Below are 22,721 nucleotides of genomic sequence, written 5' to 3'. Positions count from 1 at the left end.
CCTTCACTTGTCTCTTCCCACCTTTATTACTCAATGCATCTCTCAGGGTCGTGTGATATGACAACAAGATTCTGCAAAACCCTAAGCCAATGTGAAGTTCTCCAAGCTGGCGCTAAAAAGAAGCTCAACCACAACAAGGCTGCAGGGTGCCAAAAGCCCTAAATAAACAAACAAAAGCTGGGTACATCCAATTTAACAGTCTGAAGTGTGATCCCAGGGGAAGATATATCATTGTGGTACTTACTATAAATAACATAACCATACCTGGGAGCGGGGGCTCCCAGGTATGAACATACCTTACACAATAATCGTCTATGCTCAAAACTCAAAATTTTTAAGGAAGTTCTTAAAAACAAATCAATGATCATCCTTTGTCTTTGACAGTAACGCAACATTTTATCAGACAATCAAAACAAGTATTCAACAGAATACATTTAATTACTAAATACTGTCTTTAGAACCATCATAGCTTACTCCTTACAGCTGAGGAAAAAAACAGGGGAGAAAGCTCAATTAACTCACAAACTTTCTGGCAGGGATTTATTCCCTGAAAATTGCTCAGAAGGTTGCAGCAAGAGTGGTTTGATGGGGAAAATTAGAGCGTCCGGGTTCAAAGATAGGGCATAGGCACAGACTGACCAAAATGGGGGGAAAAAAGCACACTTCCCAAGTGTTGTCTTTTAGCCCCCAAACACCTGACAAACCCATGCATGGGTGGTATCACTGTAATCAAAAGATGTTGCTGAACAGTGTTGTTTGACAGTGACATATACCAGGAGCTGTAAATTCATACCTGAAGTAAAAATTACTACCACAAATTTTGACAAAGGCTGGTGGTAAAATTAGTGAATGGAAACCATATATTTTTGAAAATTAAATTAGCCTGCTTCAAAGATGGCAGTTCATGTATGGGTTATGTCACGAAAAACGCGTCCTTGAGGACCAAGGATGTATCCCCTACGTCAGTTTTTGCACCTGCATTGTTAAATTAAATCCCTGCACTGACAAATTTGACAGCCTAGTCTATCAGATCAAATGTGGTAACACATCTAACTGAGCACCATTACATTTTACAGGAATTTGCTCCAACAGAAGTTCAGGGCATTTCCTTCTAGCAATGGCATCACTGATGTCACCAGGGAATCCTCTTGATGCAGCAGGGGCTCGCAGGGGTCTGTAGAGACCCCTTTTGGGTCTCCTGCCACAGTATTTCACTGCAGCCTTATGACAGAGTTATCATAGGGTTCCACACAGTGATCAGAGGTGCTCCCCGCAGGATTCCCCTGACTGCTGTGGATGGGAATACCACAGGGAAACCTTATAGAGGAACCCCCCTTGATGCTGTGTTGGGTAACCCTAACAGGTGATTTCACCAGCGACAAGTTTCCCTGTGCTAATAGAGATGCCTGTGCCAAAAGTGACTCTATATACATTGTGGACTGAGATCATTGTACAATTTTTTTTAAGTAAAATAAACGTAGTAGGAAATAATATACATTTTAAAAAATCCCATCATATCCAGCCCTATTAGTACCTCCCCCAGTGCTCCTCAGTTACCTATAAAAAATACATTTAAAAAAAATTTGCTTTGACTACTATTTAGGGAAAAAATAATATGGGGTGATTTGAATTGGGGGCTAACTTGGGTAATACTGCTGAACATATTTTTTTTTTTTGCTGCAGTCGCTTATTTTCTGGACTCAAAGTGTGGGTTGTCTTTTTAGTAATGTATCTTTTTATGGGGTGGTTTTGATATCTGTGACTAATATTGACATTGAAGTCCCTCCGTGCTAAATTGGAAAAAAAATAAGTGCAACTTGTAATATTTGCCCTATAACTGAAAAAATAAGACATGGCCATATAGGTTAGTTTTCCTATTAAGGACACTTTAATTAAAATGTATCTTTCCTAATTTGATATGCATAATTTGTGTGGCTAAGAAAATTGCTGCTGTTCTGTAGTGTAAAAAAATCCATAGTTAAGCCTAAAGTGCCAAGGCCACTTGATCGCAAGCCTTTCTCTGCTGAGGACCCTGAACAGACCCTTCCCAAAATGTGGGTAATACATATGTTTAATAGAAGTCATGATTTTCACAAAACTGGCAGTTAATTGTCACGAGGTGGGAGATAACCCTTTAAAACCAGCAACCACACACATACAGTCTAGCATACATTGCATATGCAGCGTTCAGTGACTTTTCTACAAAATAATACAACTTTTCATAGGTCCGAAAAATACTACTGCACTTGTACAAACAAAGCAGTAACACACTGTCCCAAATCCTATGTTTTACAGTTCAGAGCATTAAACAAACATTTGCAATTGTGCTTACATAAATAAACCATTTAAGCATTTGAAAATCATCCTTTTGGGTATACAACCCGAGCAGCCAAGTAACAGTTCAGGTGTCTATATCAGGACACCAATGTTGGGGGGGTGATGCTGGAGATGTGGCCACCTGTCCATCTTACGCAATGAGCCATACCACAGCATTGCCTGGGCCAGTTAGGGTAGATCAGAGGATCTCCACACCTGGCCCATGATACCCACTGGAACAGTTGCTTGAAAATCATTATTGTCTTGTGAAAACGATTTCAATCTATTGGTCTTCACTTGATTGGGTGTTCAAACATGCTTACTAATGACTTTACACGTCCAAATCCTATTTTAGGTGGTCACGGTAAGCATATTGTAATGCCCTTTTACAGTCACAATTATACCATGCATTAACAAGTTACAATCCTATCTATAGAATGCCTGTTCAGCAAATCCTTCATTCCATACTTAAGGTCCTGGCCTATTAATATTTTTGACTATTGCCTATACCAATTAATACATATGGTCCTTCTATATTATTGAGGTTAGCAGAGCTGTTAAATGTGTTAGACTCTTTTACAACATGTCCCACAGTGCCACCTTTCCCCCAAACAACTTGTGAGTGACAATTTTTCCCCAAACTGCTTGTGAGTGCCTTTGCTCCATTATCGGTACCATCCTAACCGTCTTTGCCCCCAGCTTGTCAGTGCCTCAAAACAGCTTATATGTGCCATCTTTGCCCTAAACAGCTGGTCTGTGCCATCATTGTCCCCAGACAATTATGTGCCTTCTTTGCCCCTTGCTCCCCCCTCTGACATATACTCTGGCACGTGCATATAAATACACATACACAAATTACACATGCCAACACACACGTATTCATACTTGCTAAGATACCTGTACACACTCATTCTAACACACACTCCCTTTCACACCAATGATGCTAGCACACACTCCATCTCACACTACTTATACATCTATGCTCACACCCACTTATGCACGCACATTCATGCACCCGCTTACCTCTCACCTCTCCTGCAGCTTTCCGTCAGGCTGCTTGGACAGTGTTTCTTCGTGGGGTCACGTGATGTAACATGACTGCTATATATTCCTGTCTCCCTGTGTTGCTTCAAAATAGTTTAGAAAAGGGCCCGTCCAACCTGAACCGGTACCGGGAGACAGGAACAAGTGGTCACAGGGGTTGCCAAGGGCCCTCTAGAGGCACGGGCCCGTAATAATTGCGACCCCCGTAGTTAGGCCACTCGGTTTTCCTTTGCTTTCATGTGGTGCAAGCTATTGTGCTACTACTACTGAGTCATGTAACATTAAGTTACATGAACCCACTAAGCTCCTGTCTCCCAGAAGTGAAGTGTCAATGGTCACACTGGGTTGCTTTGTTTTGTACAGCCAGCTGACCCTTTAGTGAATAGACCCCTCTGTATACTGAAGTAGATAAGTTTTGGGGGGGAGTTTACATGCAAAAGTTGCTGGAATAGTTCTATTTACAGTAATTTCCTTTTTTAAGGGACCAAACCGAAGCTTAATGCTCAATGGAAAATCTTATCCACCAAAAGTCCGGTTACTCAGAGCTGGCTGCATGATTCCAGTAAAGAGGAGACGGATGAATTGGATTGATGCTCCCGATGATGTATTTTACATGGCAACTGACGAAACTAGGTAAGATGTGTATTATTCACAGTACAATATCTTTTATATACAATTCAATTTGAGAGGCAATGCGTTACTTTTATTTGCAAAACTGGTTAATAGTACCTGATGACCATTTTTTAAATATCTACAGGAAAGTCCGCAAGCTGCTCCCGTCTTCTGAAACAAAGCGAGCTGCCCGTCGCCCTTACAGACACATATTAATTCAACAAGCTCAAGCAGGACCGCTTTTGCGTCAACCAGTTAATGATGAACCTATTGTTATTGAGGACTAAGCGTATCATCTGATTCTCACAGAATGCCTCCTCCTCTGGAGCCTTTACTCAAAACTACACTTGACTGACTTTATGGAGGGAAAAAAAAACCATGATCGTCAAAGAAAATGTGCTTTTGAAGACCATCAGAATCGAAAGACTTGCTTCCTTTTGTGTTTTTTTTTTTATTTTATTACATATTCATTCCTTGTAGGTGGTAGACAAGTAGAACATTTTTTGTCTGTTTTGAGACGATAAAAAAAACGAAGCCTAACTTATTGACGAATATTTGTTATTGTCAGTGCTTATTAGGAATAAGGTTCATCAACCGTGTAAACATGTAAGAACCTGCTATTGCTTAATGCCTTTTTTTAAGAGGCGTGCTAATTTTTATTTCCTTCCCTCAAGGGTGCCATTTTTTGGTTTCTGTTGTGGTATTTTTATTTTAAAAATGGTTTTGTATACCAAATAAAAATGTCTGTAATTTTAATATGATATATAATGTTGCAAGAAGAAAGCTTGCAGACAGACCAATGGTGTGAATGCTGTGAACAAGTTTATAAATATAACATTAAAAATAAAGCAAAAAAAAGCTTGACATTTTAAAAGCAGACCTGATTCCATACACTAAATATTTGAACCAAAAACATCACTGTTCCTGTCGTTAAAGCAATGTTGTGACCTGTAATTAATTTTTGTTTTTCAAATTGTTTTTTAACAAAAAAAGTTTTTCTATTGATGGCACATGAGCCATTGGCAAATTAATAATTATTGTTTGTCGTGCCAGCACACAGAAGATCTTTGAAAGCTCTAATCTACATCGATTTCTGTTTTTATCTTGATTCTTACAGCAATGTTGCTTATTATATAAAAAAAACAATCTGAGACATATGTTACCCATGCTGTGAGCAGTATTTCCTGCCATCGTGTGTTTTGTTATATGTAGAATTATTCTTTATAAACAGGCTGAGCTGCCCACAACCTTAAGTTATGGTTTCCCATCATTGCTTATTTAAGGTGCTGAGTCACATGCTTGTTTAATTATTTTCATTTTTTATCCACCTAAACAACTAATTTTTCATCTGAAGAGTGACTTCATGTTGTTGCCTTGTAAATTCTAAAAATACAGTTTTTAATTTTATATATACTGTATTTGCTCGATTATAAGACGAGGTTTTCTTCAGAGCAAATGCTCTGAAAAATACCCCTCGTCTTATAATCGGAGTCGTCTTATAATCAGACCTCAAATAGGTCTGACTAAGATCCAGATCCCCCGCAGCTCCAGGGGACCTTGATCCTCCTGTCTCCCCCCCACGGGGGGAAGCCAAGTGGATCTATAGACTCAAACCTCAAGGTTTTTCCTTCTCAGCCTATTTGTAGATTCAAAATAATAGGACTCTCTTTGATTTGTAATATTGATTATTTGATAATCATTTACTTACTTTATAGGGAGGTATGACTATATTATGGAGACTTATATTGTGATAGGGATATTTGGGAAGGGAATTATTCAATTGTGATGCGTATAACTGTGTATGGCGAATATGCTAAAATGATGTGAATTTGCGCTGGTGTTTTTGGATATGGTGCCTTGATGGATTTTGGTATCCTTGGTGGGATTTGAACCCTGGACCCCAGTGCTGCAGGGCAACGGTGTGACCACTGTGCTGCCCAGCAATTTGTATTGTGAATCAGGTGTAATGTGAGTGATAACAATTATAACGGGTAGGAGATCCAGTAAATAGGAGTGGTTCTGAACGGCAAGGAACATCAATGATTGTCAGTCAATTTCTTTGATTGTTCACCTTTGGGAATTGGAGAGAACCGCTGCCCATCATGTGTATTGAATTCTATTGGACTATGTGGGTGATGTTATGCTTAGTTACCTTTAAAGCAATTGGCTGGGCTTGGCAAGACATCTAATATATCGGTAACCATTGGATATGATTGTTCCCTCCCCTAATCAGTGATGTCATTAACAAAGGAGATATAAGGCCAAACAGTCTCCATTTTGGAAGCCATTAGCCCAGACCTCTGATGAAGCTCTGAGGAGTGAAACATGTCAGGGGGGTTATTTGTCTGAGTTTTTAATAAGCCTGTGTCACTGGTCATAATTCAATTATTCTTGTTGTTAGGACTGCAGCCATCAACAGTATATGATGTGATACTATTAGTGTTATATGACTGTGGGCATATGCCCTCATGTCACAGTGACGTATACCTTTTACGGTAGGACTGGCGATCCTGGTGTTTTTAAACATCTTTTTTGGTTATACCTTTTAACAAACACGTTAATAAAAGCGATGTTTTAGGGTGGGGTAATAATAAGGGTATTTTTTATCCCGGGAACGGGATTGGTTGGTTTTAGCTGTTTGTATGTCAAACCAGCATTATTGCCTCATTTGCAGGAAGATATATATGATGACAGTACTGAAAATGTGGGGGGTAGAAATGCCCTGAAAATATTAGTGGGCATTTGTTACAAAACACCAAATATTGGTGAATTTGTATCACAACTTTTAGTGCAAATAGCAAAGGCTTCTCAAAAAGTACTATTATTATGGGGGGATTTTAATTACCCAGGAGTAGATTGGAAAAATGGAACTACTAATTCTGCTAAAAGCAGTATGTTTCTGAATTTGTTGAATTACATTTTCTGTCTCAGCAAGTACAGACAACAACCGGAGGGGATGCATGTCTGGATCTGGTAATAACTACCATATTTGTTAAATGGGGGGTGTAAGGCATTTCTGGAGGCAGAGTGCTCTGTGAAATGCCTTTTAACCCCTTTAATGCCACTCTGCCTCCTGAAATGCCTTTTACTTCCCTATATGCCACTCTGCCCCACAATATGCCTTTTAACCCCCTAAATGCCAGAGTGGCATATAGGGGTATAAGGCATTTCTGGAGGCAGAGTGGCACATAGGGGGTCAAAAGGCATATCATGGGGCACAGTGGCATATAGAGGGTTAAAGGCGTATCATGGGGCACAGTGGCATATAGAGGGTTAAAGGCGTATCATGGGGCACAGTGGCATTTAGAGGGTTAAAAGGCATATCATGGGACACAGTGGCATATATGGGGTATAAGGCATTTCTGGGGCAGAGTGGCAAGCCTGGGGGCAGATGTGCATAACTGGGTGGGCAGGTTGAAAAAAAACCAAGGAAATAAAGACAAAATATTTTTCTCAATCATAGCTTTTATTAAAAAACAATTGTTCACATAGTTTACATGAACTAACATTTACTGGTAAAACTTTTTTCCTATAGGGTCGTCTTATATTCAGGCTTTTTCTTTTTTTCATAAATTAATATTCAGATTTCGGGGGGTCGTCTTATAATCAGGGTCGTCTTATAATCGAGCAAATACGGTAACAATTAGGAGCTTATCTCAAACATCCAAGTAAGGGAGAACTTGGGGAACAGTGATCATAACATGGTATCGTTTGAGATTAATTCAAAAAAGGCAAAGTGTTATGGGTCCCACCAAAACACTGACTTTTAAAAAGGCCAAGCAAGTTTAATAAAATCGCATGGTCTTGTTGACTGGGATGGATTATCATTGGGGGAAAATACAGAAGGTATGTGGAATGCCTTCAAATTAACACTACACAAATATACATATAAATGTATACCCTTTGGAAACAAATATAAAAGAAGCAAACTAAAACCAATGTGGCTAACCAGTACGGTAAATCAGGAAATAAATAAAAAGAAAGTAGCATGTAATGTTATAAAACTGAGGGATCGCCAGAGGCTTTTCCAAAATATAAAGAGGCCAACAAAGCCTGTAAAAAGGCCGTCAAAAAAAGGACTTATGACTTAACGGGTTTGGGGGTTGTGAACGGGGGCAGGAGGGTTATACTAGGTAGATGTTATGCTAGGGCAATGGGATGTAAGGTTTTTTAATTTTTTATTATCTTTTTATATATTTTGTAAATTGTTTTATTTTATTTATTTCTTTATTTTTTAAATGGTTAGAGGTCCTCTTAGGCCAGTGGCCACTGACATCACTTAGCTCACATTCTTTTTTTATTATTTGTATTATTTTAATGATTTTTTTATTATTTTTAAATGACTAACCTTTTTTTCTCCTTTTCTGTTTCAGCACGGGAGGAGGGGGAGAGACATGATTTCTCACTGCCCTCCCCGCAATCCCCCTGCACCGATCACACTGTGATCTCTATGCAGGTCCTCACAGACGTGCATAGAGATCACAGCGTCTGTGCCTGCGCTGCAAGAAGGGCTGGACGTACTGGTACGTCCATAGGAGATTCTTGGGATGCATTTTTGGATGTACCAGTACGTCCATAGGGGACTGAAGAGGTTAATAATGATATCCCAGTGGGCATAGGGAGTTTCAGTGTTTGTCGATGACACACAATTAAGTAGGGTACTAAAGGCTGAACTAGAGACTAGTGTCTTCACTACAAGATTTGGATAAATTGGGTAACTGAGTATTGAGTCAGGAGGAAGATATTATTATGCCTCTTTACAGGTCCGTGGTAAGACCCACCTTCAATATACAGTTCAATTCTGGGTGCCTTTTTGTAAAAAAGACATAATGGAACTAGAGAAAGTTCAGAGGAGGGCCACAAAACTAATAAGGAGAATGAAAGGTTTTAGTTGTCAAGAAAGTTAAATTTGTACACAGCTCTCTAAAGACCTGCTCATTAATAGAACATTACAAAGGACAAGAGGTCACCCGCTAAGACTTGAAGAAAGGAGATTTAGTCTATCACAGCAGAGGGGATTTTTTTTTTAGTAAGGACAATAAAAGTATGTAGATCACTGCCTGAAGAGGTTGTGGCAGCAAATACATTGGATGCCTTTAAAAAGGGGCCTGGATACTTTTTTTTTTTTTTTTTTTTTTATAACTTCTTTATTACAAGGAGAAGACAAAGCATACAATATAACAAAACAATGGTACACAGAGACAAGGTGACAGAGTAAATGCATACAGGTACAAGTAATGCACAATTCCAAAACACATACAGTGCAGGGTAGAAAAAAGAAAAACCCTTCCTCAATCACAGAACACCTAGCCACAACACAAATATGTCGTAACCCTTAACTAGATCAAAACCCCGGTATGGGGCGAATACCTTTGAGAACCTGAAGACAATACCACTCCGTGGTATTGAACGTTTGGAACAGGGACAACCTGGTGGCGGTATCTAAAGTTGCGACGTATGGGGACCAGCGACTGAAAAGATATTTAACTTTGCTTTCCTTATGAAGGACAGCCTCAAGCCAGTCCATATGGAACAAAAATTGCAGTCGCGACAGAACCAGAGGCAGCAACGGAGGTTGAGGAGCAATTCATTGGGACAGTATTGCCCGTTTTGCCACCGCAGAAAGTATAATCAAGAGAAATTTAGCCCTCGCTACAGGTGGGGGAGTGTGGTCAGGGAATATACCAAAAATAGCCCATTCAGCAGAGATGGTAAAGCGAATGCCCAGAGTGTCGTTGATATATGTTTGTAGGGCATCCCAAAATAGGGTAATAGAACCGCAAGACCACAAGCCGTGCAGGAGATCGGCCTCAGGCAAGTGACATTTTAGACAGCGGGAGTGATCCGCTAAACCCGTTAGAAAACGAAGTTTAGGGGTGACATACGCTCTATGCACAATCTTGAGGAACATTTCACTATAATCCCTAGAAACCAGGACCCTAGAATTGTACATATAAGCCCGGAGAATCTGGCTCGGAGGTAGGTTCGGAAAGTCAACCCTCCAGGAGGGAAGACCTGCGCCATGAGACTCCCAATCGAGGACAGGCCGGAGCAGACTATAGATAGTAGATGTCTTGAGCAGTATGGCAGGGGACAGTACCGTTACCTGGTCCAAGGGACTGCTAGAATTAGCCCCAGAGAGATGAGGGAGCAGGGAAGTAATATAATGACGAAGTTGAAAGTAGTGAATAGGGTGAACACGAACAGTAGGGAATTTAGATTGGAGCTGTAAAAAGGACAACAGTTTACCCCCCCGTGGATCCAGAAAATCGGCAATGGTGCGACCCCCCACCCGGGCCAGGCGTCGAAAGACAATATCCTCCCTCCCATGCTGAACTTGCGGGTTACGAATCAAAGGCAGGAACTTAGAATAGTGGACCTCCAGGCCCAAGCGCCGCCTAACACGCCCCCAAGCTTTAACAGTGTGATACAGAAACGGGTTGGATACGACCTCCGCGGGCAGGTCAACTGTAGATAGGTGCAGGAGAGAGGCCAAAGAAATGGTAGGAGACAAGCCTTGTTCCAGGGACACGGTGATAAATTTAGAACCTTCACGCAACCAATCAGCCGCAAAACGATAATTAGAAGCCAAATTATAGTCTAACAGATTAGGTAAATTCACCCCCCCATTGCGAGCAGGCTGTTGGAGTTTAAACAGGGAAATTCGAGCTTTTTTATTGCACCACAGGAATTTACGCAGCAGTGCATTATGATGTTGGATATCTTTCTTCCTTAAGGTAAGAGGTAACATATGGAGTGGATATAAAAGTTTGGGGAAAAAGGCCATTTTGTACAAGTGGCAGCGTCCCAAGAAGGAGAGGTTAAATTTGGACCACGTTTTGAAAGAATCCTCCATTTGACGTAGCAAAGGAGAAAAGTTGAGTTTATAGAGGTGCGCCAAATTAGTAGGAATAGTGAGACCCAGATATTTTAAAGAGGGAAGTTGGGTCCAATTGAAGGGGAACGTCTCTCCCCAGCCACGTTTAGCCTGAGGAAAAATAGGCAGCGCCTCTGTTTTGAGCTTATTTATGAGAAATCCGGAGGCTTTATGAAAACAGTCAAACAGATTAAGAAGGAACGGCATGGCCGCTTTGGGGTTGGAAAGGTATAACAGAAGATCGTCAGCAAAGGCAGCGATCTTAAGCTCAACCTCACCGACTCGGATACCCTCAAGCTCAATGGAACGCTCAACAATTCGTATGAGGGGCTGAAGTGCTAGATTGAACAGAAGTGGGGACAGAGGACAGCCCTGACGAGTACCCCTACCTAGAGAGAACCAGCGGGAATTCACATTATTCACTGTGACTTGGGCCATAGGCAAATGATACAGTGCACGAAACATCTGTATAAAGGGCAAACCAAAATGATGGAATTTAAAGAAACTAACAAGATAAGGCCAGGAAATTCTGTCAAAAGCCTTATCAGCGTCACAACTAATCACAATGGAGGCTTTACTATTTGTAAGTTTAGCAGTAAAAATTGCGGAAATAAGACCTCTAATATTCCGCGTAGAGTGGCGGCCCTTAACAAAACCCGTTTGAGAGGGGGAGGTAAGTTTCATTAACACAGATTGGAGTCGAGAAGCCATGATTTTAGCATAAATTTTAAGATCCTGGTTCAGCAGGGAGATGGGGCGATAAGAGGACAGCAAAGCAGGGTCCCTGTTGGGTTTCGGAATAACTATAATGCGGGAAGCCATAAACTCCTTCGGGGGTATCTTTCCCTGTAGAAATCCATTAAAAACATCAGTAAGATGTGTCAGTAAATAAGTAGAAAGTAATTTATAATATTCGGCACCCAGGCCATCTGGTCCCGGGGATTTACCGTTAGGGAGGGACTTTATGGCAGCCGCAATTTCAGAGGGGGTGAAAGGCGTAACCAAACGTTCTCGGTCTCCAGGCGTCAATTTAGGAATACCAGCCTGGCGAAACAGGTGAAGCATCATATCAGGATCATTGGACTCTGGGGAATAAAAATCCTCAAAATAGTCAGCAAAAAGTTGCGTAATTTTGTCTGGTTCAGTCACGACCGATTGAGAACCATCACGGAGCTGAGTGACACTATGATATTTAAATTTAGAGTGGCGGATAAGGTTGCCCAAGAGCTTACCGGGCCTGTTACCCCAGCGAAAAAAGGCGTTGCGAGTGTAATTATGGGAAAGCTGTGCCTTCTCAGTAACCCAGGCATCGTAGAGAGATTTGATTTCCTTATACGTTTTCAGGGGATCAGGACTAGGATGGGTTTTGTGAGCAGCATACGCCGCAGAGAGATCGTCCGTAAGGCGGACAAGCTTAGCTTCGGCCTCTCTCCTGCGTCCCACCACATAAGCAATAATATGGCCCCTGAGAACAGGTTTAGAGGCACCCCAGAATAAATCCGGGTCATCAAGATGGACATGGTTATCATCAGCATAGTCATTCCATTTGGCAATCAGGAATTGCTTAAACGCGTCTGAAGTATAAAGGTAGCTAGGAAACCGCCAATTACGGGACACCCGATATGGGGAGGTTAGAGAGATCTCTATCCAGATGGGGGCATGATCAGAGATTACTATCTGGCCCACGTGGGCAGCCTCCAACCTATGCAGCAATAATTCAGGCAGGAACAGGTAGTCCAGCTGGGAAAACGAATTATGGGGATGGGAGTAGAACGTGTATTGTTTGTCTGTTGGATTAAGAAACCTCCAGGCATCCCGCAAACGGAGGTGATCCAGCAAGGGTAGGGAGGGCGGGAGGAAGGGCCAGAGACATCCAAAGCGACATTAGCCACTAAGTTAAAATCACCCCCCAAAATCACATTAGGAGCCGCAATCTCCAGTAACAGCGAGTAAACTTTGGCCATAAAAGCGGACTGGTCAGAATTTGGGGCGTATAAATTGACAAAGGTAAAGGATTCATTAAACAATTTGACCCTAAGAATAATGTATCGCCCTTCCGGGTCAGCAATCTCTGATTCGACAACGAAAGGCAACTTATTGGAGAGGAGGATAGTGGCACCCCTAGATTTCTTGGTGTACATAGCGGAATAACAAGCGCGCAGCCATGGCGCCTTTAGCGTATTTCTGACAGGGTCACACCAGTTGGTTTCTTGGAGGTAAATAACATCCGGACGCATATGCTTGAGATGGGTGAGAACTTTTTTACCCTTAACAGGGGTGTTCAAACCTTCTACATTCCACGACACAATACGCAAGGAGGACGGCGCATCACACCTAGTATCGGCTTGCATCATGACTATTATGGCAACGGAGCCAGGTTTTCACCCGATGCCCCGCGGAGGAAGAGACCGAACAAAAAATAAGCCGGAACAGGTCGGTCCAGGGGGATCCCAGCCAGCCCTCCCAGACACCTTACAGACAGAACATAAAATGGAATCGTACATCACCATTTGAAAAGAGCTATGCTTCTCCCAATTTTTTTGTTTTTGCATAAACCAGAACTCGGCACATGTAATTTTGTGCCTAGAAACACAATAAATTAACCAAAAACAATAACAATAACTAAAAGCAAACAAAACAGTGCATGGTAGAAAACGATGACTCGTAGGATACAAAGCCAGGCACCAACGGCTGACTGAATTCTCAAGCCCTAGGGGAGACAGGTGGAGAGGAACCAGGCAAAGAAGCAGGGCGAGAGCGAGAAGGAGGGGGAGAGGCCTCAGGCACCGCCGAACTGTCTTCCGGAGCTGGAGGAGACCTGGAATCAGCATGTAGAAATTCCTTGGCCGCCGCAGGGGTGTCAAACAAATAGGCGTGCCCCCCATGGGTAATCCTGAGCTTAGCCGGATAGAGAAGAGCGAACTTCACTCGCTTGTTATAGAGTTCAGTACAAATTTCGGAGAACTGACGTCGTTTGACCGCTACTGCAGCAGAAAAATCTTGGAAAAGTAACAGCTTGTGCTTGTGATAAAAAAGAGCTGTGACCTTTCTATAAGCGTCCAGGAGCTTGACCTTGTCAGTATAGTTGAGGACCCGAAAAATCACCGCCCTAGGACGAGACGAAGCAGCAGCAGGGAGTTGACCAATACGATGTACTCTCTCGATGACCAATTCTCCCTGAGGAAGCACTAGGTCTAAAGACTTGGGAAGCCAAGTCGTTACAAGGTCATGTAGCGCTGTGCCCTTAACCTCCTCAGGCATGCCAACCAAACGTATGTTGTTACGTCTACTACGGTTTTCAAGATCGTCAATACGGTCTTGTAAGGACGTGATCAGACGATCTTGTGAGCGGAGAGAGGCAGACATGGAAGCGGTCCCGTCCTCTATATCAGAGACCCTGGATTCCAGAGAAGTGATCCTCTGTCCCTGAGAGACCAACTCAGCAAGAACAGCATTGATAGAGTCAGACAGTTTCTCAGGCTTTGAATCCAGGAGTGGAGATATAACACCAACAAGATCTTGAGCTGTCAGTGGATCTTTGGAGGAGACAATAGACACGGAGGGCCCCTCCGCTACAGTAGAGCCGGACCCAGGAGGAGGCACCTGCTTGAAGGTCGCTGTAGACTTATCTCTTGCCTTGCTTTGCCTGGTGGATGACTTAGATGGAGGATCCATATATTTTTCCATGTGTAGACAAGGGGCCGTGAGGAACTCACCCCCCAGAGTAAAAGAGAATAGGGCAGCACAAGGAAGAGAGAAAAGAGAAGAAAAGAAGAGTATGGGGGCAGACACAGAAAGTACCGTATTTGCTCGATTATAAGACGACCCTGATTATAAGACAACCCCCCAAAATCTGAATATTAACTTATGAAAAAAAGAAAAAGCCTGAATATAAGACGACCCTGTAGGAAAAAAGTTTTACCAGTAAATGTTAGTTCATGTAAACTATGTGAACAATTGTTTGTTAATAAAAGCTATGATTGAGAAAAATATTTTGTTTTTATTTCCTTTTTTTTCAACCTGCCCCCCCAGTTATGCACATCTGCCCCCATGCCTTATACCCCATATATGCCACTGTGCCCCATGATATGCCTTTTAACCCTCTAAATGCCACTGTGCCCCATGATATGCCTTTTTACCCCCTATGTGCCACTCTGCCTCCAGAAATGCCTTATACCCCTATATGCCACTCTGGCATTTAGGGGGTTAAAAGGCATATTATGGGGCAGAGTGACATAAAAGGGAGGTAAAAGGCATTTCAGGAGGCAGAGTGGCATTAAAGGGGTTAAAAGGCATTTCACAGAGCACTCTGCCTCCAGAAATGCCTTACACCCCCCATTTAACACTCCCCCTCCCTCCTCCAAACTTACCGGTGCTTCTGAGTTGGGGGGACGCATACCACAGGAGGATCCAGTTCCCTGCATCTGAGCCCCTGGTGCTTAGTCCGGGCAGCATGTAGAGCTCCACGCGAATCGCGTAGAGCTCTACACGCTGCCCGGACTAAGCACCGGGGACTCAGAAGCACCGGTAAGTTGGAGGGGGGGGCATAACACAGGAGGATGCAGGTCCCCTGCATCCTCCTGTGTTATGACCCCCCTCCAGAAGCACCAGTAAGTTGGGGGGGGTTAACACAGGAGGATCTAGGTCCCCTGCATCTGGGTCCCCAGTGCTTAGTCCGGGAAGCGTGTAGAGCTCTACGCGATTGTATCGCGTAGAGCTCAACACGCAGCCCGGACTAAGCACCGGGGACTCAGAAGCACCGGTAAGTTGGGGGGGGTTAACACAGGAGGATCCAGGTCCCCTGCATCGCTGCGGGGGATCTGGATCTTAGTCTCATAATCAGACCAATTTGAGGTCTGATTATAAGACGACCCTGATTATAAGACGAGGGGTATTTTTCAGAGCATTTGCTCTGGAAAAAACCTCGTCTTATAATCGAGCAAATACGGTAAAACCTGGTCACAGATCCTTTGATAACATAAAGTAGCAGAACAGGTATGTACACAGCACAGTATACCACAGAAGCAGTGGTCTCAACACGGCGACCGCAGATAAAAGGAAATAAACACAACCCCCAAAAGGAATAAAGAAAAAACCCGTACCCTACCACCCCACCTAACTAGAGCCCAACCTTCCCCCAAATCTAAGTTCCAGAAATGTCAGTAAAGCAGAGCAGGAACAGTCAACCGAAATGTGATCCTGGACACTGGAAGCTCGTCGCAGTCCCACTTCCCTTGTGATGCACACCCTTCCCAAACCGAACCCCACCCACCCAACCTAACTATAACCCACCCTGAACCCCTACCTAACTAATGACGGACCCAAAACCCTTCCCTACCCTCCCAGCCTAACTATAACCCACCCGAACCTGCCACTAACTAATAGCCGGTGAAGGAACAAAACCCCAAAATGAAAAAAATAAAAGAACAAAATGAGTCCAACTTTGCAGGTGCACTGCCGGGGCCTACCAGACGAAGACTGAGGTCAGCCGCTAATAGCGGCGCCGTACGGTGTAGCGTGGAGCAGAACCGTGGAGAAGCAACCGAAGGGACCGCGGATGCGGTAATCCACAGCCGCGGACGTGGTGAGGTCGACAGCGCCAATCCCCGGGAGACTAGCGGAGGAGCCAACGATGGAGTAGAGGCCCCAACCAGCGCACGCGAGCAAGGGAAACAGCCCCGGCCCGCCGGCCGGCACGAAGGCCACAGCAGGGTCAGCGCAGGCCACACAGATGTAGCGCGGTCGTCGGTGCAGATCAGCCGGGGACACGCAGAAGTCCTGAAAGCAGGCCGGTCCACGGGCCAAGACTCACCGCTCCAGGTACAAAAACTCCACTCCTCCGCGGGGGGGGTCACAGCCTCGGCGTGTAGATGTCCAGGAGCTAACCCAGGTGCAGAGCAGGTTAGGAGGATGAGACTGCCTAAGGTAAGTAAATTAACGGCACTAATGATGCGGCTGGATCCAGAAAGGCAGAGTGGAGGTAGCACCTCACTCCAGGCCTAACACGTGCGGTCCGCACACGGCTCCCGGGGAGTAAAGGAAAGAGGGCAGCGGATCCAATGAACCCACGAGCCAATGCTGGGTAGTATGTCCACAGCAGCGGTGAAGAGTTGGATCGAAATTTATAAGGGTAGTGCGTGGATGGATGTTGATTGCGCTAGCCCTCAAGGAGCTCGTCTAAAAAGCGGCCATCTCAAGGGCCCGCCTCCCGGAAGTCCTCCTGGATACTTTTTTAATGAAGCAGAATATAGAGGGCTATGTATGATAGTATAGGAATTAATATTTATTTAGTGCTTGTTGATCCAAGGAGAAATCTGAATGCCATTTGGAGTCACAAAGGATTTTTTTCCCCATTGAAAGCACAATTCGAAATTGCTGACATAAGAGTTTTTGCCTTCTTTTGGATCAACAGCGGTTAACAAGGAATAGGGTTGAGTTTGATGGACACAAGTCTTTTCTCAACCTAAACTACTATAACTAAGGATGTGGGGTAATTCCGTAATCAGGAGATGCAGCTAAACAATTTTGACCGGGTTTCTCTGCCTTAACACATACCCTGTGCAAAGAAATTGTCAGGGTACCAGTGGATCAGGACGGAGGCAAAAAGGTACTGGTCAAAATAACAAGAATCCAGAACATAAGACAAGCGGGTGGTCGTAGAACAAGCCAAGGTCAGGATTCTGAAATCAGGACACCTAAATTGATAAATTTGGTGGGGATTTTCCATCACTTTACCTAATTTTGTGAGGATTCTGAGGGGAAAATGTATTAAAAAAATTAGGTGTGTTTTTTTTCTAATTTTCTCTAGTTTTTACTACATTTCTCATCCTAACTTTTCAGCTAATTATATAACTATGGTATCAAAAGAAAGCTCTTTCTCTCCTTGAAAAAACAATATATAGTTTACATGGGTACACTATTCGCAGGAAAGGGGAATAATCGCCGAACCAACATACCACAAAAATGGCAAAATTGCTCTGGGGTTAATCTGAATCATTGATCGCCTCCTAAGCTTAAACGGTGTGTCCAAAATCTGCAAAAACATATATAGGTGACCGCGCCCCTCACACCAGTATGTAAAATTCAATCATAGAACAAAAAGAAAAGAAAAAAACATCATTGTGTAGTTCATCAAAATAATTGGACCCTTACGTTTGGTGGGGCTTATTCAAGCCCATAAATCGCATAGGGGATGAGCGGGAGGGATTGTTCGTCTCCCGGATAGATTTCACTCCCCACCGCAGGATTTTTCAAAACTTTGTGATCTCGGAAAGAGAACGAGAAACTACTCCCAAATTCTTCAAAGCATAGATCCGGAGGCGAGGATGATATAAAAATGAATACTTTAATATATAAAATAAATAAATAATATAATCGGAGTAGCAGGTATGGGAAACATCAGAGAAGCCATGACGTGGGTTGATGCCATACTCCATCTCGCTGAGAGCACCTAATGTGTGTTGGATGGCTTGTAGCGGGGGGTCATGAAAAATCTCCTGCCTAGGAAGGACTTGATGAAACTCCATCTTCTAGCCAATGCAAAAATGTAACACCATGTATAGGAGTCATTGTAAGGCTCTGAAATACAGACTAGGTATCACCTGATGGGCAAAATACAGCACATGAACAGTGTGATGGATCGACCTGTGCCCCAGACTGGACACATCCGCCCATCAGCTCCTTCCCTCTCCCAGTAAGCGGACACTCTGTGGCTGTCCGAAGAAAACAGTCACAGACCAGCACTTCCCTCAATCATCAGACAGGACTTCATGCTTTGAGTTTAAAACAGACCTCTTTTTATTACAAACACACAGAATTTATATACAATCTCAATTCAATGTGCACCGATCCCAACCCCCAATCCCATCAGCCACATCCCATCACAAATCCCATCAGTATACAGGGGATGTATCAGGTGAGGGGATTAAGGGATACACTTGGTTTCCCCCACCTGTGTTATCCCCTCCTGTAGTGCGGGGTCCGTCTGGGCAGACAGGGCTTTGCTGGCTGATTAAGAGCCCCAGCCAAGTTACAGGCCGGAGCTGCAGCCACATTCAGTCTCTGGGCTGGTTACACAATAAAACAATATAATTATAAATAAATATAAATAATATTTTTCATATCAAAATATTAGCAAGTTAACCTGGCCCTGTCACGGAGTGACTGTAACATAACGTATCTGTTATCTCAGATGCACTCCCTTGAGAACGCATACTGCAGAGGGCTCCCCCTCTGCAGTATGCGTTCTCAAGGGAGTGCATCTGAGATAACAGATAAGTTATGTTACAGTCACTCCGTGAAGGGTCTTTGAGCTAATCCACCACAGACAAAGGGTACAAATAAATATAATAATAATAACAGTGAAGATCAGGCATGGTTCTTCACAAACAGCAAGAATGTAGTGCAGATGGCCAAGGCAGCTTGAGATCAGGTATACTGGAGTTGCACTCAAGTCATCAGTACAAAGGGATTAGACAGGAACAAATGTCATGGCCAAGCATAGGTCTGACACACAGTTCACGATCCAGTGACGACAGTAGGGTAAGATAACTCATGGTTAAGGCAAAGCAAAGAACTGGAAACAAAAACTAAAGATACTAGCAAGGGCTACAAGGTACATAGAAGGGGAAGGAAGAGGAAGAGGAAGAGTACCTGGTACTTGGGAGTCTCTAGAGTTGTTCCCCATGCCCTTCTGAGCTGTGCTCATGTACTGGTCCATGTGGTCTTGTAGCTTGGTTTCTATGATGCCTGATAGGACTTTCCATGTTGGGGGAGGCAGGTTATTGGCTGGTAGTTGGAGGATGACGTATCCTTATGATGGTCTTTCATAATCAGCACTGTCCTTCTTTGTGTTAGCCAGTCTGGAGGTGAGTCTGTTGCTAGACTTGGATGGTTCTTTGGAGAACAGAGAAATGTATATTTTTTGGCCTTTGCTTCTCTAGTGTGTCTCCTGTGTCTGGTAGCCAGTGATGTGAGCCTTTGTTTAGCAGTCTCTAGGGCTTCAGATGGAGTTAAATCCTTGTATATTGCCAGTAAGAGAGTCTTGTTCTTAATCTTCACACTAGTTCCAACAGCTGTCTAACCTCTCTGGATGCCTTGATCTTGGCTTCCAAGATGTTAGCAGCAGGTCCTTTAAGCCCTGTAAGTTGCTAAGTAGGGGCCTTCACGGATGCATCCTGGTGCCATGTGTATCAGAGAGTAGGATGCAGGTCCCCTGCTGGGGTTGGGATCCTTTTTAAGAACAATTCTATTATTGAAATTGCTCCCGGGTGAGAAATTTTAATTGATGTTGTTTTTAACCCCTTAATGACAATCGCCGGTTCTGGCACGGCACGGAAAAACAAGTCGATTATGACAAATGACGTGCCAGAACCGGCACGTCTTTAAACGGGTGTAGAAAGCGATCTAGGGAGAGCGGTCACAGCCACAGCTGCCGGTGATCTTCGCCATCCACAAGATGGCGGCGGCCCGGGAAAAAAAACAATAAAGGTGAAAAAGTTCGCTAGACGGTCTCCAGACCCTCTAGAGAACTCTGGCTCCACTTGAAGGTTGAATACAGGTACTGCATTCAACCATGCAAGTCAATGGAGCCCAGCTTTCTAATCACAGTGTGATTAGTAAAAATAAATTAAAAAATAAAATAAAATTAATAATAATTTTCCACTGATGTCAGGGGAACCTTCAAGTTGAAAAAAAGGCAAAAAAAATAAAATATATATATAAAAAATATATTTTTGTGAGCAAGTCCTAAAATTAGCACATTAGCTTAAAACAATTCTCGCATGGAAAGAGTTAAAATACTGGCATATTAAATGCCCATGGGGTGTCTACTTTTAAAAAATGTATGATTTGATGGGGTAAATTGAATTGGCCGGGTTCAACAATGTCCCAAATAACACGGGTAGAAGAATGGCCAATTAGAAAAATGCACACGTACCAAATGTGGCCTTTTAGTTCCCCCCAAAAATGACAAACCCATGCATGTGGGGTATCACTGCGCTCAGGAGATGTTGCTGAACACATATTGGGGTGTCATGTGACAGCGGCATAAACCAGGAGCTGTAAATTCATACATAAAGTAGGTGTGTGGGGGAAAAATACACACAAAAAATTACTACTGCAAACTTTGAAAAAATTCTGGTGGTAAAATGTGTGCATGCAAAGAGTTAAAATACCAGCATTTAAAATACCCTGGGGTGTCTAGTTTTCAAAAATATATGGTTTTGTTGGGCACACTGAAATGGCCCGGCTCAAAGATGTACCAAATAGGGCATGGGCAGTGGATCCCCAAATGCCAAAGTTCAACATTGAAAAATGCCCAAATGTGGCCCTTTTGCCCCCAAACAGCCAGGCAAAATCATTCATGTGAGGTATTGCTGTACTCAGGAGATGTTGCTGAACACATATTGGGGTGTTTTGTGATAGTGACATATACGAGAACCTTTTAATTCATACCTGAAGTAAAATGTGTGTGGAAAAACAAATGCAAAAAATGACTACCACAAAGTTTGACAAAGACTGGTGGTAGATATGGTGCATGGAAAGAGTTAAAATACTAGCATTTGAAATACCCTGTCTAGTTTTCAAAAATATATGGCTTCATTGGGCATACTGAAATGGCCCGGCTCAAAGATGTACCAAATAGGGCATGGGCAGTTGATCGCCAAACGCCAAAGTTCAACATTGAAAATGTTCATGCCCCAAATGTGGCCCTTTTGCCCCCAAACAGCCAGGCAAAATCATTCATGTGAGGTATCGCTGTATTCAGGAGATGTTGCTGAACACATATTGGGGTGTTTTATGAAAGTGACACATACCAGAACCTGTTTATTCATACCTGAAGTAAAATGTGTGTGGAAAAACAAATGCAAAAAAAATTACTACCATAAAGTTTGACAAAGGCTGATGGTAGAATTACTGCTTGGAAAGGGTTAAAATACTAGCATTTGGACTAGCACTACCCTGGGCTGTCTAGTTTTCAAAAATATATGACTTGATTAAATTGCATTGGCCGGCTTCCAAGATACCCGAAATGGCACATGGGGGGAAGAATTACCAGATTTGGAAAAAATGGCTTTGAAATAGCAAAACGCTACCTGTACTTATTGCCCCATAATGTGTAGAAAAAAGCAAAAAAACATAAAAACATTTCTAAACTCAGGACAAATAGTAGAATCTATTTAGCAGGTTTTTTCATTACCTTTTATAGATGAGTAAAAGATTTTTCAACTAAAAGTTAGAAAGTCATTTTTTTCAAAATTTTTCACCATATTTTATACTTTTTTTAATAGTAAATAATATGATACAATCAAAACAATGTCATCTAAAGAAAGCCCTTCTTGTCCTGAAAAAAAAACAATATATAATGTGTGTGGGTTCAGTAAACGGGAAAGAAGAAAATTACAGCTAAACACGAGCAGCGCAGAAATGTTAAAACGGTCATTGTCACGAAGGGTACAAAAAGTAAAATCAGCCTTTGTCACGAAGGGGTTAAAGGTTTTAATGTATATGCTTCACCAGTTAACAATGAAAGAATAGCATTTTTAGAGCAAGTTCTTCCCGTCTAATAGTTGGAGGTGATTTTAATTGTATACTACCGGGTGAAAATAGAAGTGGAGGGGGTGAGAACCAGAAGGTAGATAAAACTTCTCGCCAGCTTGAAAGATGCATGGAGGCATTTAAAACCCTCCGACCCTGGATATACATGGTCTAATGACCAGGTCAGCTCCTGGTAATAATTTTAGGATTGTTTTTAGAAAATAATATATTCGCAGACCATAAGCTTTTAGAAACTAGCTTTTTAATTCCTAATGAATCCAAAACTAGGAATGGTCTGTGGAAACTCAATTTATTGTTACTAGAGGACGAACAA

General features: G+C 42.8%; 1 protein-coding gene across 4 annotated transcripts in view; it reads left to right on the top strand.

Annotated features, from left to right (window-relative positions):
- MTA1 (metastasis associated 1) overlaps positions 1-5,219 on the top strand; it is a 116,242-nt gene extending 111,023 nt beyond the window's left edge. For 2 of the 4 annotated variants that reach the window (XM_053474861.1, XM_053474860.1), the window contains exons 19-20: positions 3,842-3,993; positions 4,118-5,219. In XM_053474861.1, the coding sequence (XP_053330836.1) occupies positions 3,842-3,993; positions 4,118-4,259 (294 nt within the window). In that variant the 3' untranslated portion in view covers positions 4,260-5,219. The remainder of the gene's footprint in view (positions 1-3,841; positions 3,994-4,117) is intronic. The other 2 variants (XM_053474863.1, XM_053474862.1) reach the window with 1 other exon arrangement.
- The last annotated feature ends 17,502 nt before the right edge of the window (positions 5,220-22,721 follow it).

Source organism: Spea bombifrons, chromosome 9 (genome assembly GCF_027358695.1).
Source record: "Spea bombifrons isolate aSpeBom1 chromosome 9, aSpeBom1.2.pri, whole genome shotgun sequence".
Lineage (NCBI taxonomy): Eukaryota > Metazoa > Chordata > Amphibia > Anura > Pelobatidae > Spea > Spea bombifrons.
The sequence above is the reverse complement of the archived record's forward strand: the minus strand, read 5'-3'. Positions and strand labels throughout refer to the sequence as shown.